The sequence below is a fragment of the Sciurus carolinensis genome, chromosome 3, assembly GCF_902686445.1.
Source record: "Sciurus carolinensis chromosome 3, mSciCar1.2, whole genome shotgun sequence".
Classification (NCBI taxonomy): domain Eukaryota; kingdom Metazoa; phylum Chordata; class Mammalia; order Rodentia; family Sciuridae; genus Sciurus; species Sciurus carolinensis.
This window is the reverse complement of record NC_062215.1, coordinates 143,285,899-143,302,854: the sequence shown is the minus strand read 5'-3', so window position 1 is coordinate 143,302,854 and position 16,956 is coordinate 143,285,899. Positions and strand designations below refer to the sequence as shown.

The 16,956-nt window shown below is 34.0% G+C and overlaps 1 protein-coding gene across 2 annotated transcripts in view; it reads right to left on the bottom strand.

Moving 5' to 3' along the window:
• The window catches only part of Slc39a10 (solute carrier family 39 member 10), a 129,389-nt gene that overhangs the window by 5,222 nt on the left and 107,211 nt on the right, over nt 1-16,956 (bottom strand). For both annotated transcript variants that reach the window (XM_047547135.1, XM_047547134.1), the window contains 6 exons: nt 16,751-16,920; nt 15,493-15,681; nt 11,646-11,766; nt 10,127-10,495; nt 8,827-8,907; nt 62-252 (listed from right to left, as the gene is read on the bottom strand). In XM_047547135.1, coding sequence (XP_047403091.1) covers nt 62-252; nt 8,827-8,907; nt 10,127-10,495; nt 11,646-11,766; nt 15,493-15,681; nt 16,751-16,920 — 1,121 coding nt within the window. The remainder of the gene's footprint in view (nt 1-61; nt 253-8,826; nt 8,908-10,126; nt 10,496-11,645; nt 11,767-15,492; nt 15,682-16,750; nt 16,921-16,956) is intronic.

Here is a 16,956-nt window from a genome sequence, read left to right as displayed (position 1 = left end):
TCTATTTATAGGTTTTACTACAACAACAACAAAATATGTATGTATATGAAAAGTATCTTACCATATCCACCAAGGCTACATAGAGGAACATGCCTGCGGTGACTGCGAAGATCCAGAGTGTGATGTTATTGGCATACTGACCGACAGCTGTGCCTATGAGCATGCCTATGTAGGCCATCATGGCAGAGAGGAGGTTGTACACAATCGCCTGCTTTACAGTCATGCCTGCTTTAAGAAGAACTGCAAAATCACCTGCAATTAAGACATGGAAGTTTTAAAACCACAAGATTTAAAAAAAAAATGTGGAAAAAAATTAAGAATAACACTAAAAAGATATATCTTTCATAACATCGTGTCGGGTAGGAGTTTTGGGGTAGTATAACTGTTCTGGTGTTCTTATTGTGTTGGTTATAGAAATCTGTATACATGTTAAAATTCAAAGAACTATACACAAAAGAAGTCACTTTTACTGTGTGATAACTTAAAATATAAGATTTTTCTATAAAAGAAAACAAGAAAAACAAAAGAAGCATCTCTGATCTTTTTGCAACAAGAGCTTTCTGCTTTAACTTCTGCTCTTCAAAGGGAAATGGCCCAAGTAAGAACATAGATAACAGGTTCTTTACATTTTATATTCTTTCCACACCCCGGTCCTGCCAAATTAAAGCTTAATTCTGAAAATCCTAGAAGTGAAAGAATAATTAACTTTCCCCACCATCTTCCTTGCTGCCATAATGATGTACATGAATGTCCTGGCTGATGCTCTTTAAAGCATCAACAATGCCTAAAAGACAATAAACACTAGGTTTAGAAGGCTGTGCCCCAAGTAGGTTCCTGTGATGATGACAGTTGAATGTGTCATCATCCATGATCACAGAGCTGAAGCAAGACGAAAACAAGAGGAAAAATCCTAGGATTCCTTTTCTAGAGATGTAAATACATACAAGTGCCTCAATGGATCAACAAACAAAACCAAGCTGATTTTTTTCTTCAATGTAAAGGCCCAAAACTGGGAACAACATAAATGTCTCTCAGGGGGTGAATGGATAAACAAAGTGAGTCAAATTTGGGATGAATATTACTGAGCAATAAAAATTAACTCCCTGATATATATGATAACACAGATGCATCTTTTTAAAATTTATTTTGAAATAAAATAAATTTCGTACATACACATAATTTGATCAATCTCATTTCATGGATGAATCTTACATGCATTATGCTAAGTTGAAAAAAAATCCCAGACTCTGTTATGTATGATTTCACTCACACAATTGTTCTTCAAAAGGCAAAATTTTAAGCAAATCTTTCTTTGTCCAGGGCTGAGGGCCTGAGGGAATATTGGGTGGTAATGAAATGGAGTCCTCAACTCTGTCTAAAGTTGGAATATTGGGGGGAAAATGACTAATTACTATTACTAATTACTATTTAGAGAGATGTTAGTAGAAGCACAGAAGGCTGCTATAAATAACACTCTTCAAGCAGAAGGGTCAAAAGCAATGGTTTTAATTGTAACAGGTTTTTCTTTGTTTTAGTTACTAAATGTACAAACATCCAATTGATTATTGAACACTTAGTATATGCAAGACATATACTAACATCCACATATCTAAATATGCATGATCTAATTTTTCCATAACTTGAGTTGCGGCTACAAAGTCGAAGTCTGTTAACAGCAAAGAATTAGTACAAGGCATTATTTTTCCATATTCCATCAAATTGCTACCAACTGCAAAAGGCAAGAATACTTTGAAAAGTCAAGATGACACACCACAGATATCTTCCATTGATTTTTAAATGGCCATTCTCTAGATTCCACCTAATACTGTTCTTACACCTTTTCCCCTCGGATCCTAAATACTGCCCCCGAATTTTCCCGATGAGACGTGGATTTAATATCAGCTTTTACCTTTTCTCTCCCCTGGCATTTAGTTTAATTTCTTCCTGTCGTTTTTTCCCCTCAGTTTCCTGACAAGCTACCTAACTCCTCCACAAATTTTTATTCCATATTTTAAGTAATTTGACAGTGCTAAAGGGGTAACTTCATTTAGCAAGGGATTATGTAATGTAAAATGAGATTATAGAAGTGTCTTTTAGATTATGAAATACATTGCTTCCTTTTAGAATTTCATAATGGGGTTTAAAAAGGAGCATGATTTAATACTAAATGAACAATACTGTCAGGACAAACTGTACCAACTTGTTGCCTTCACTGATATTGGATGGTACAATGATTTATTTCATTCTTAAGTAGCAACCAAACAGCATGAATTAACTACTCAAAATGCAGGCCTAGTTAGTTTTAATACTTTTTTAAAAATTAAGGCATAACTTTTGTAATTTTTATTGTGTTTTTTGATATAGAGTTCTATGGATTTTGACCAACAAACATACCATATACCCATAACCACCATCACTGAGGAACTGTTTCATTACCACTCAAAATTCCTTTAGACTCCTCACCCGTAGACAACCAAGGATTTTGCTTTGTGTCCTTAAAAGTTCTGCCTTTTCCAGAACATCACATAAATGGAATCATACATACTGTAGTTTTTTGAGTCTATTTTTATTAGACCTGTAAACTCATCCATATCACTAAATATATATCATATCATATATAATAAAAAATTCTTATTATATATATATATATATATAATCAGAAAATTACATTTCATTGCTCAGTAATATTCATCCCATAGGTGAATCATACTTTGTTTATCCATTCTCCAGCTGAAAAACATTAAAGTTGTTTCCAGTGTTGGGTCCTTATGAAGAAAGTCACTAAATATATTCATAAACAGGCTTTTTGTTTTCATTTCTTTTGGGTAGATACTTAATAAATGGGGTTGCCAGGCCATACAGTAAGTGTATTTCTAGCTTTATATGAAACTGAATTTCCATCAGCAATGTATGAGGGTTCTACCTGTTCCACATCCTGCTAGCCAATAATCACTAACAAACTTCGTGTTTATTTACCATCTGTTTACCTTATTTAGTGAAATATCTATTCAAATCTTTTGCCCATTTTGCAGGAGAGGAGCTAGGTTGTTTTCTGTTACCAAGTTGAGAGGTCTTCAAATATTCTGGATCTAAAGGCCTTTTGTCAGATATGTATTTTGCAAGTAATTTCTCCCTGCCTGAGACTTGTCTTTTTATTCTCTTAACGGTATCTTTTTTGAAGTTGTTAATTTGTATGAAGATCATTTGCATCTTTTTTTTCCTTAGCTGATCTTGCTTTCAGTGCTATGGATCAGTTTGCCTAACCCAAAGACACACAGATATTCTCCCATGTTTTCTTTTAGAAGAATTACATTTCTAGACTCTCCATTCGGATAGATAATCTATTTTAAGTTCATTTTTGTCTATGGTGCAAAGTGCAGGTCAAAGGATTTTTTGCAAATGGACATCCAAGTGTTACAGCCTCATTTGTTGACAAGACTTTCTATATAGAATTTCCTTTATGCTTTTGTTGAAAATAAACCACATATATATGAAGGCTCTAAGCTATTTCACTGATTTTATGTTTCTTTTACAATCTCAACTGTTTCAAAATTACCTTAGTTGTCCTTTTACAAAACTTTCTGGCTATTCAAGTTCCTTTCCATATAAAAATTGTTAAAAAGCTCACAATATCTGCAAAAGAGCCTGCTGGGTTTTTGACTGGGAAAGCACTACATCTACAAGAATTAACATCTCAACAATACTGAGTCTTCTGGTCCATGAACCTGGTATCTCTTTCAGCAGCATTTCAATTGATTGTGGTTTACAATATATGGATTTGATGCATGTGGTTTAGATTTGAGCTAAATAATTCATGTTTTTAGAGCTATTATAAACAGTACTTTTTGAAAAATTCAATTTCTAATTATGGACTGCATAAACAGTACATGTTTTGTATAATAATATTTATATCAAGATTATTATAGATTTCACTTAAAATGTTTGTCCTAGTCTTAGTTCAGATTATAAATTCTCAAAGGTTTTTCTACATTTTCTCCACCTCCCCCCTTCTCAGTAAGAATTTGTGTAAACACTTCAATTAAGCACATCAAAGGAACTGTAATTTATACTGAACATGCAAGTTCATTCATCATTTGATGAATCAAACTTTCTGCTGACAAGGGGCATCATTAGGGCAACAAATGAGGTGTGTCTGCCAAGCTGTTGAATTAACATGATCCAATGCTATAACTACATTTTCATTAATTATTGACATTTTTGAAACAAGTCTATATTTTAAGATTTTTATTCTTATCTTAAATAATGCTTACTTATGAGAATTCTATATAAATCTTACAATGACTGCTTAAGCATCCCTGGACAATTTAGCACATTACAGAAAACTTATTTTTGATTTCACTTTAACCCCTAATATACTTGAGAGGAAAAGGAAAATGTATAGCACTCTTAACTCTGAGTTGTCTTAAAAATATGACATTTATTTATCAAAATGTTATCTGAAGCTAAAACACATTATGCAATATCAAGAAGAGAATTTAGATGACATATTCTTCTGAATTAACTGCAATTTCATTGCCCTTTTATGTACCTTTTCACAGGCCTTCTTATAAATTACTTTTCATATGCTTATAACAGTTGCTTATTGAAAGAGTGTGTAAAAATAGTGAGAATGCAACAAAGTAATATTGTAACTTACTTAAATTCAGCTGTAGTTTGGCAAAAATAGGAGAGAGTAGAGACTTCATAAGTCAGGCAATTTCACCATTACCACACTTGAGGGTAACATGAAACAAAGGACATGGGAATGCTACTTCCTTGATGGTTTCAATTTCTTCATGCCTCTTAAAGAGTGAATCTTTCTGAGCTTTCTATCATTCTAAGGTTTCTAAGGGTTGTTCATATCATATTCCTAAACACAAACAAAAACACAGCTGGTGTACCACTGTTTAGAAGAGGAACACCCAAACTTGGAATTACAGATTGGCTGAAGGCAGGTCTCCAATGTACTGCAATGTAATTTAAGTACCCAGCTTACTTCCTTGGGTCTGACATTATTATGAAAACCTTGGACTAGTTTTAAGAATTCATTATCAAAAATTATGGACTGAGGTTGTGGCTCAGTGGGAGAGTGCTTGCCTGGCATGTGTGAGGCACTGGGTTCAATCCTCAGCACTCCACATATAAATAAAAAAATAAAGGTCCATCGACACTAAAAAAAAAAAAAAAAAAAAAACACCCTGTCTTTAATAAAAAATAAAAAGGGCTGGGGATGTAGCTCGGTGGAAAAACACCCCTGGGTTTAATCCCTGGTACCAAAAAACAAAACAAAACAAAACAAAACAAAAAAAAAAACAAAGCAAAACAAAAGAAACAAACAAACAAAAACAGGCCAAAACAGGTTTTAATTAAATAAAATTTCCTGAAATGTGATCTATTATTGCTTTGTCAGCATCTTAAACTATTAAGTGAACAGACAGCTTCTTCCTTATTAACCTGCCATGCGCTTCTATTTCAGTCTATAGGAGAATGCTTAGAGTTCTGAGGAGGTTGCTTCTCTGCCCATATCCACATCCTGTTCTTCCCCAAGTAAACAGATGATCTGATCCAAGTAGGGACTTTCACCTGGTCCTATTTTACAAAAAATGCCCCATTACTATGCCTTTGAAGGAAAACGTAGACTTTACAATCATGATTTTACTTCCTTTATTTACAGTTGGTGCTTCACCTCATGAAGTCACACTGATTTCCTTTTGGCAAAGTTCAGTAAAGTTGGTACTAATTTTCTTCTCAAGGCAGTAGCAACATCTCAATGTCTGGTTTGGGGGACAAAACAGGTAGACACTTGTGGTCTGAATGATTGAGTGAAAGATCCTGACCCAAGCAGGGTCTCTAATCTGGCTTTTTCCCCCAAGAGTTCTGCATTGAATTTCAGGGACTGGCCTATACATTAATTGATGTAGTGCATTTGTTCTCCACATAGAATATCTCATGTGTTACTCCTTCAATGAGAAAGGAGCAAGTGGTAAGAAAGCAACCATCTTTCATTTCTAAAATTCATTGTTTTCAATTCTGTGCTAAATTGGATTCCTCCGGAGCTGGGGCAATTCAATAAAACAATATTTAAACCCAAAGTGCCTGACATATTCCACACTTAGCGGGCACTGGATGGATGGCCAGGAAGGTAAGTTAGAGGTTCTCCTATTACACAATGGACATGTGTGTAATAGCCCAAGTCCATTACTAATAGGGCTTTTTTAAACAGTGAAAGATTGAAATATGGTAACATGTTACATTAAAAAGCTGACAGAAAATCTTAATTTGTTTTGCTATGGAGTTGGGCTAAAGTCAGTATCTGCACATTTAAAATCCTATAGTTAAAAAAAAAATGGGACATCTAAAAAGGAAATTTACTAAGTACCAAAAGAAAGATCACCCAGAGAAAGTGATAAATTTTAGAGGGAAGAGCAATATAAGGTGTAGGGCAGTAGATGACAGTAATGAAGACGGAGAAACTAAGAGTCATACTTAACATGAAACTAGGGATAGAGTATTGATATCAAGTAGGAGGATGGTACCAGCAAAGAAAAAGATTCAGGTACTCACACAGCCAGTCTGGTGAACTGTATTTAGGTGAAGTAGAAAACATGCAATGAGATCTATTATAGGGAAGACTGGAAAGGCAGGCAGAGGGCAGAAGTGAAGGTCATTGAAACGGGACCAATGAATCTAGCCTTACTTTATACATAAGAGAGGCTACTGGAAGACTTTGATTACATAAGCACCTCTCATGTAAGAAGCTATACCTGGTAATAAGGTATATGTAATAGAACAAAATGAAGCCAGAATGTATAGCTACGGAAATTACCCAAGTAAAACACACAAAAGGCAGCAGTGACCTAGTCTGGGGAAAGGATTATGGGGCAAAACCAAGACCATCATGATGTGCCCAAAGTTGGCAAGGTAACCAAAACTATAGGGATTCAGTCCTATGGAACAGGTGCTAATTGTGTACTAACACATTGCTCTGCTTTTTGTACGGAGATACTAATTCTTAAGTGAATTTTATTAATAAATAAACTCTACTAACAGTAAGCAAATAAGGTTAGCACCAATCAAGGCAATTAGATAATCAAATGAACGATGACATTTCACAGCTAGATCTGAGTTTTCAAAAAGGTATTAAATCACAGCACATGAAGAAGCTCCTTAGATACTCAAAATACGAGTTCTTTTACTTCAAATTGATGCCATCTCCACTTCCCTCAAATGTTTTCTATGAGTGCACGTTCACATCTTTAGCTATGATTTTTCAATGTATAGAAGAGAAAAACCAAAGCACACAAAGAGAAATTAGTTACTGGATAATCAATAAATACCAACTGAAACAACAAAGAAACATCACTTTACATCTATTAAATCAGCAAACTAAGCAATTCAGTTAATAATAAATTTTGGCAAAGATGTGCAACATTAGGTATTGCTGGCTGGAGATTACACCTGTGAAACTATTTTGGATAATGATATGGTACTTCTTAGGTATGCATGTTCTATGATCCATCAATTCTGTCCCTTGGTACACACATGAAAGATGTTCTCAAAAGATCAATAAGTACTGCATTTATAGATGTTCAATGTATCATTATCTGTGGTGGCAGAAAATTAAAAGGCCACAAGATATATATCTAACACAAGATTCTAACCATGCAAAAGGTAGTGAATGCATACCTGTGAATGCATACCTCCAAGTACTGGCAGAAACAATTAATTCATGGTAATTGGATGGAGTTTAAAGTATCTACAATGGTAGCAGCATAAGGTAATAAACAGAATGGGATATAAACATCATACTGTTTACATAAAAATGTGTGTATATAAATACCAATATATATTCCTTGAACATATAACAACGATTACACAATAAACATAAGAAAATGATAAGTCTATAACAGGGAAACAGAAGTGAATAGAAGATAAAGGAGAAAGTCCAACCTAAACAGAAAAATTATTCATTTTAATATTTTAGAAAAAGTCTATTAATCAATGAGAAAATATAAAAAATTTTTTAAATGGTTTTAAAATTATTTGGGGGGCATTAAGTTCCACTCATAAAAATCACATGAGAAATTAATGTAAGATTTTTGGGCATTAAGATTATATAATACTAAAATATATATACACAAACATACTATATATATTTTATATATATTTATAAATACATAAATATATTTATAAATATATATGGTATATATATATATTTAAATAAAATATTAAAAAATAAAGAATCATCCAAACCTCTTACTTAAGAGGATTATAAGTTACTGACTACTCCAAACCCTTGGTGCTAGTGCTAGTCAAGACTGCAGTCCAATTTCTTTCCTAACTATCCAGTATGCTTTTTAGGACAATATTATGTTTCCATCACTTATGAAGAAAAGACTGCCTCACATACATCTAGGATAACTTCTGATTATGCAGTCTGCACACTTTGCCTTGATTCTTTTAAAATATAGTTTACATGGTATATGAAACAAAATCAAAAATGGGTTACTAGCAAAATCAGGTACTTAAAAGAGATAATTCTTTTTTAAAACATCATTTTCAGTGAACTAGTCCTTTATGATTCTTCCATATAATAACATAATGATGTTCCTGAATACAAAGAAAAGCACACAGGAATGAACATTCCATTAATCTTAAAAAACATGTGTTTTTCATATTTTACATCAGGATATGAATTATAATTAATGACACTTTATAGTTGTCATCAGCCACTTTTTGTTTTAACATGTCTGAAGTTTGGAAGTATCTACAATTGGAAAGTCTTAGATTTGATGAAATCTGGTAAAATTCTTAAGGTTATATTACCTAATTCATGTGGCAGTTCATGACAGAAGACTGCTATAGAAGTACTGATTCCTCCTGTCAATCCAGCACTGAAAGCTGCTCCTGAGGAAGAGTAAAAGAAAAAAAAAAAAAACAAGTGATATTTACAGATCTTCTGTTTTTCCAAGCTTATTAATGATGACTGGTCATCTTTCTGCATATCTAAATTAATTTCACATATGTGCATAGCTTACCCATCTTACATACTATAGTTTTTGAATATCAAGTGAGTATATAATCTGAGTCTACCAGAAGAATCCTTTATTCTTTAGTATAAATAGCTACTGTGGATGCAAAAATACAGTCTTTCTCAAAGAAAGCAAAGCATGCTTCTGAGAGATTAATAGTCTCTCTCTCAAAGACAATCACATATTGATCACATTCAATGTTCTCCTAAAATGGTAGTATGAGTTTACGTTAACAAGATTCTAATGTATTTGCCAAGTGCAATGGTGCACGCCTGTAATTCCAGAGATTCAGGGGGCTGAGACAGGAGGATCACAAGTTCAAGACCAGCCTCAACAACTTAGCAAGACCCTAAGTAACTTAGTGATGTTCTGGTTAAAAAAAAAAAAAAAAGAAGGCTGGGGATGTGGCTCAGACATTAAGCACCCCTAAGTTCAATCACCAACACCAAAAAGATTATAATGAATTTGGATTTAGTACAGTGATTTTTCATATGTTGTAAAAATTTTCTTCACTTTTTTGAAATGTAAAAAATGTATTAAATCCAAGATTGAAATTAATCTGTTTTCCATTAGGGAATATACAAATGTATTTGAAAATATAACATTAAAATAGCTTTTTTGATAAGGTGACTGTACTTTGAGAAAACAAGCTATTTAATAAGTATATTATACACATTTAATTTCCAAAAAACAAACACTGAAATTTTACCTTTAACTTCCAAATACATCTATTAAACATGTAATCACATCTTTTGGAAAAACTCCTCAAAAGCACAGTAATGAATACTAGTGCATTTGTTAAGGTCTAGATAAATTTTAGTTCATAGGATTAATATGGGCAGCCAGATGTGATGGCACATGTGTGTCATCCCAGCTACTCAGGAGGCTAAGGCAGAATAATTAAAAATTCTAGGCCAGGCTGCATAACTTAGTGAGACACCCATCGCAAAATTTAAAAATTTTAAATGGGCTGTGGTGCCACTCAGTGGTAGAGCTCTTTGCCTAGAAATAGGTAAGGCCCTGGGTTCAGTCCCCAATACTGTAAAAAAACAAAACAAAAATTATAAACCAAGTTTCAAGTCCAGTCCACTTACCAATTGCCAGCCCATCACTGAAATTGTGGATGCCATCCCCCATGATTACCATCCAGGCTATATTGGCTATTCCTGTCTCTTTCAGATCTGATCCAGAATGACAGGGACCATGTGAATGATGAGAATGTTTGTGGTGCCACTGGTGATTATGCTTTCTCAACACAGTTTTATTCTCATCATGGTGGTTATGTGCAGTAGCATGGAGATCATGCTCATGAATGGTATGTAATCCATCACTATGAGAATGGTCCATGATTTTCTCTTCTTCTATACAAAGGTAGTTTTTAGGAGGGGATTCCTGTTGGCCTTCTAAATCTGTCAGTTCAGTTTCATTGAGTCGATCTTCAGAAACAACTGAGTCATCGGTTCCTAAAATTATAGGAAAGATGCTTTAACAGTAAGTAAACGTATGAATATTTGCTCATTTAAACCCAGACAGAATAGCAATGCGATGAGCATTTTTTAAGTGAATATGAATCTTCAATAAATATAATTCCCTAAAATTATTTAGAAACAATATCCATAGTACAATGATTGGGAAACCCATCAACTAAATAACTAGATAGATAAGATAAACCCAAAATTTTCAGAGAAAGGAATCTTACTGGTAACCCACTCTAACCACTTCTTATTTAAAAAACAAAGACAAATAAAATTTAGAAAACTTGCCTGAGTAATACAGTTACTTGATGGTAAAGATCTTTATATCCCTCAATGCTCCACTTATATGACAATGCTACTCAACAGATCATTGCTAGAATGAAGTTCAGAACCCCATGCAGGTGAGAACATGTTATAAGGGATATGCAATATATATATATATATATTTTTTTTTTAACTTTTTATTTATTTTTTTTTAACTGAGTATGGCCTTTCTACTAGTTTTCCAAAGCTCTTTTTTTTTTTTTTTTTTTTTTTAATGACAGAGTCCCTGATACTTCCCAATTGTATTCTGGGCAGAGTTATTCATTAGATTCTAAGTGCCCATTTTTTTGCAGAAAATCATTGATACCTTCAAGGAAACAAGCTGAAACTGAAAATGAGAAAAATTAGGTTAAAAAACATTTTCATGTTTCCCTGAAAACCATGCTACCTCATTACAACTATCAGAATATGGATAGAGCAGATTTTAAAAAAGACTAAGGACACTTTCCTTTAAGCATGAAGGCAATTTTTCTTTCTCCACATTAAAGCAATCACGTTTGGAATAGAGATTTCCCATTGTCAAGAAGTAAAACTCTAATTCCATACCTAGAAAGACTTTGATTTATTCAAAAATTTTCCCTCTAAGCTAGAAGTACAAAATGTTTCTTGCCCCATAATCTTCTTGGCCTACTTTCAGCATAAATAAGGCTGAAATTAACTAAAACAAATCATAAGACACATTTACATTTAAGAAAAACAGGTTAGAAACTAATATTAGGGAAGCCACTAGGACAAAACATTTAAAAAAATACAGGTGCCGTTTAGAAGCAATTTTTATATTAAAACGTTTCTCTTTAGTCAAAACTGTTGATACCAGCAAGAGGCTTGAGTTGAAGCCAGTCAGCATCTGGTGTATTGTTTAATTTATGGTCTGAAAGCTTCCTTCCAATAGTTGACTCTTCAGTGCTCTGCTTGATAAACCATTTCTGTTTTCCCTGGGGAAAAAATTCTGATATTAGTAAAATCTATATCCACAATTAGCAACAATATCCCTTTGTTAACACTTACTGGAGACAAATGGTATTAACTTTATACATAAATAATTTAGAAAAGGAGAAAAAAATTAAAAGTTAATCAAGGGATCTAAACAGATGAAGAATCAAACTAAATGCATGTACTGATCTATTGATTGATTGATTGATTGTTGTGGTGCTAGGGATTGAACCCAGGGTTGCTTTACCACTGGGCTACATCCCAAGACCTTTTTATTTTGAGACCGAGTTTTGCTAGGTTGCTGAGGCTGGCCTCAAACTTGCAATTCTCCCATCTCAGCCTCCTGAGTGGCTGGATTACAAGAATGTGCCAAAATGCCTGACTAAAAATTCTATACTTTAAAAAATACTAAGGTTTAATTAATCTACATTAAAGAATACAGTGCATACTACTAAATGTTTACATACTACCCCAATGAAATGTGTGAAATATATATAACAGAAAATTTCAAAAATTAAAGCTTATTCCTTTGGATTTTATTCTGTGCTTAATGCAATCTCTTTATTTCCCTAATTTTGCTACAATGAAAGGAGTCAAACTTCAGGTAGAATCCTAAATTTGGAGTTTATTTCTTTCAGAGGTTCTAACTGTATGGTAGCGTTTTCTTGTTGGTTTTGTTTATAGGCTGTAATATGTCAGATGTTCAAGCCTTCTAACTGCTGCTTAAGTGATCTTATATGGCTAGCTGGGCATGAAGCAGTCTCCAGAGATGGCCACCACCCACCTCCTCCTTCCCTGTATGACTACGCCACTGTACATCTTTACCCCTAAGGAGGTGGAGTCTATCCTGGGCCCTAGACTTCAGCTGTCTTTCTGACTCATTCTGATAAACAAAATGAAGCAGAAATGATGCAGTGCCAGTCCCGGGACTAGTCTTAAAAGGCCCAGGAAGGTTTTGCTTTTGCTGGGTGAGGCCAGCCACAGAACCAGTGAGGTGTCTTGACTCTGAGGATCGGTAGGGGGAGGAGCAGTAAGATGCAGACAAGAATGAAGCACCTTCCAGCTCTGCCCTGAACAGCCCACAGCCAGTCTGAACATTTATATATATATTTTTGACCACTGGTATTTCTTCTTCTGTGAACTGCCTGTTCAGTTCCTTTGCCCATTTATTGATTAGATTAGTTGGTGTTTTTTGGTGTTAAATTTTTATATATCCTGGAGATTAATGCTCTACTGAGGTTCTTTAAGTACTCTCCTCGCATTCCTGATTGTGAAACTAGGTATTAAGATGCCTCCGGCTTTGTTCCTTTTGTTCAGTATTACTCTGGCTACTAGGGTCTTTTGTGCTTCCATAGTTTTGAGAAGAATATCATGATATTTTGATGGGGACTGCACCGAGTCTGTATGTCACTTTGGGTAGTATGGCCATTTTATCAATACCAAGTCTTCCAATCCATACACCTGTGAAGTCTTTCTATTTGTAGGTGTGTGTCTCCCTCAATATCTTTCATTAGGTGTTTTCTAATTTTCATTGCAGAGATCTTTCATGTCCTTGGTTAAATTTACCTGAGGGTTCTTTTAGTTTAGTTTTACTTTTTTGTCAACTATTACGAATAGGACATGCTTTCTCAGCGAGTTCATCACTGATGATTTCATATTCTGAAATTTTACTGAATTCATTTATTAGTTCTAGCATCTTTGGTGGGGTCTTTAGGCTTTTCTATATATAGAATAATATTACCTACCAACAGGGATAATTTGACTTCTTCCCTTCCTATCTGTACACCTTTTATTTCTTTCTCTGTCCTAACTGCTCTAAAACATCTAGTACCTCATTGTCTTGTTCCAAATCTTAGAGGAAACACTTTCGGTTTCCTGCCTACAGTATGACATTGACTGTGGGTCTGTCATATGTAGCCTTTATTATGTTGGGGGAAAATTCTTCTATACATAATTTGTTTAGGGTTTTTATCATAAAGGGATGTGAATTTTATTCAATGATTTTTCTCCATCTACTGAGAAGATATGACTTTTAAGTGATAGATGCTTAAATACTTGCATTTTTATATCTAACTAACTATAAAGTCCTCTCACTGATTCTCATCTAAATAATTCTCTTAATCACCTTCTCTTCCCCCACTCCTTATGCCCATGACCCTAGTTCAAATGCTTATCACTTCTCTTCCGAATTATTCTTTCCTTAGAGAAAACTTGTGTCCCCCCCTCCAGTCATTCCTGCCTCAGCATCTTTCTCACCATGTTTTATTCCCCATAATGCTTTTGGGATTATTTCACCTCTCAGATGACCTTCAAGAACAAAATGCTGTTAGATCTCTTGCCCTTTTTCTAAATTGATCCTTCCCAGTTCCTTGTGCCTTTCTTCTAGGCTTATCATCTTAATTATCCCTCCTTTAGAGGCAAACAAATATTATGATGTCCTGACTAAAATACAGTAACTAAAATTAAGTACACAATCTGAAATATGATGTGAAAACATAGATATGAAATAAGATTTATTTCCCATGATTTAGATGACTACTGTAAATGGTGGGGAATGAGTTGCAGTCACACAGCTAGCTGTGTGTGAACTAGAATTACTCCCCCAATCTCAGTGCAGAGCTCTGTTTGAAACCTAGTTTTGTCTCAAGGGGATAGCAAACAAATCATATACATAAAAACGACATAAAATTAAGAGTGAACCATGATATCCAGAGTTTTTGAGAGGGAAAAAATATATTTGGAGTTAACAATATGTAAGATTTTTTTTTGATGGAAAGTTTTACTTAAACAATATACTTAAAGATAAGCGTTATTGTTTTAAACATGCTAGTGAGTTGTATTCAGGATAAAGTTTTTGAGGTAGATATGAACCAATCAATGTAAACAAGAAGGCAGGTAAACCTCAGTAAAATGGCAGTAGCCCTGAGCTTCTTTTCTTGGTAGAAAAATTCTTTTTAGATATATATGTTATTCTTATAAATGTGACAACATCAAACACAGAAGCTAACTGCATGACAATCAGGGTATTTAATAAATAGTCCAAGCATTTTCTCCCTAGTTGTATATCACTCTTGAAAACAATGACCATTTCCATCATTTTATCCTATTTCTCTCCACAGAGTCCCCTTATTCTGACCTCTTCTTACCTCCAATACTTCTACTGGTGAGGCATTTCTGATGAAATGTATTGTGTGAAAACATTTTCACTAGAAAATATTACATACTATAATATTTGTAAGATATTATAGTGAAAATTATCACTGAAAATATTACCTATGAAGACTGATGAAATTTGCTTCCATCTATACATTTTTGTACTAAGTATAAATTGGTGAATAGCTTTTACCATCCTATTTAAATCGATTAGATATGAAAGAGAAATTAACTGAAACTGAGACTGCTGTATCTTGATTATAAATCCAAAATAAATGTAACAACAAAAAACGGCAACAAAGTTCAGCCCTTCCTTTGAAGTTTAGCTACTGAAAGATACAGATGGGGACTGGGTGTAGCTCAGTGGTAGAGCCTGTGCATAGCATGTGCAAGGTTCTAGGCTGTAAAACCTGGTACCACACACACAAAAAATAAATAAATAAAAAAAGAAAGAAAAGAAAAAAGAGAGAGCTATAACGCAGAACAATATAATAATTAAGAAAAGCACATATCCAGAGTAAGATGATTTTTGTTTTGAGTTTATCTCAGAAAATAAATAATTTACAATTACTTACTCTCTGTTGTTTGTAGTGCTTAAACATTCTAATGCAGTGTTCAATGATAAAGAGCAGGTAAATGCCTCCTAGAGCAACAAGTCCTTTCAACACAGCATCATATTCTTCCAAAAACTTCTTAGATTCATGTCCATGCGAATGCCCATGCCCATGTGCATGCTGATGACTGTGGTCATGTCCACCCTGAGACTGAAAAGAAGAAAGAAGAAAACGTGTAAACAAATAACCGAAATGGCATTTCAATAATGGAGATTATAATATTGTAGAGAACATAGAAAATATGTTTTCACTGTTTTTAATTTTATTTTTAACTGACAATAAAAATCGGACATATTTATGGGGTACCATGTAACATTTCAATTACAGTATAAATTACATAATGTTCAAATTAGGGCAAACATATCCATCTCCTCAAACATTTATCATTTCTTCATGGTGAAAATATGTGAAATATTTTCTTCCAGCTTTTTAAAAAACATATACAGTACATTATCCTTATCTATAGTCCCCTACTGTTTAATGGCACACCAGAACTTAGTTCTCCTACCTCACTGCAATTTAGTACCCCACTGATCAACCTCTCCCATCCCTTCCTCCCTTCTCTTCTCCCCAGCCTCTGGTAACACTATTTCAGTCTCAACTTCTATGAGATAAACTGTTTCAGATTCCACATACCAGCGTGATCATATGTGAAAAGCTTTTAGTTTTCGAAGTGCTCCCCTAGATATTATCTCACTTTCATGTAATTTACGTGATCACTTGTCTAGAAAGTAATATATTTCATGGTGAAGCAGACACCATGAACTCAAATGTCTGAAAGAGTAAGATACTATAGTCAAAGAATCAAGCCAGAAGTAAAAAGAGGAGGTGAGGGATCCTTTACAAATAGGAACAGTGAATGCTTCAATGCTTCAAGTTTTGTAATAATAAAACAAAATACACCAACTAATCCACCAGCAGGTCACCACTATGACTTCCTGGCTATATGCACAATCACTGCAGCTCTTATCCATTTCTTCTAAAGGCTTTCTTGGTATACCACACTGATAGATATATTATTCCTTGATGCAATTTAAAAACCTAATGATTCAATTTATTTAAAAATATTGTTAAACTGTGAAAATCAAACAAAACAAATTTCATCCAATAAGTAATAACTCATCAAAAATACTAGATTAGTATTGGTACGGCTTGCTACTAAACAATCCTTTTAATTTCAATATTTAAAAAAATTTTAAAGGTTGGAAAGAATTCTTACATGAGGCAGTAGATGAAGAAGGGCATCTCCACTCATTGTTCCCACGGCGAGTGCAACAAGAAATGTGAGAAGGAATTTAAAGCATCCCTGGTTAATGATGGGAACCAAAATCACGCCTAGCAAGGAAAGCAGGCTAATGACAGTGATAGAAATGATACCACAAATCCATGCTGTAGGGAAAAATTGTCAACATTAGTATGACGGCA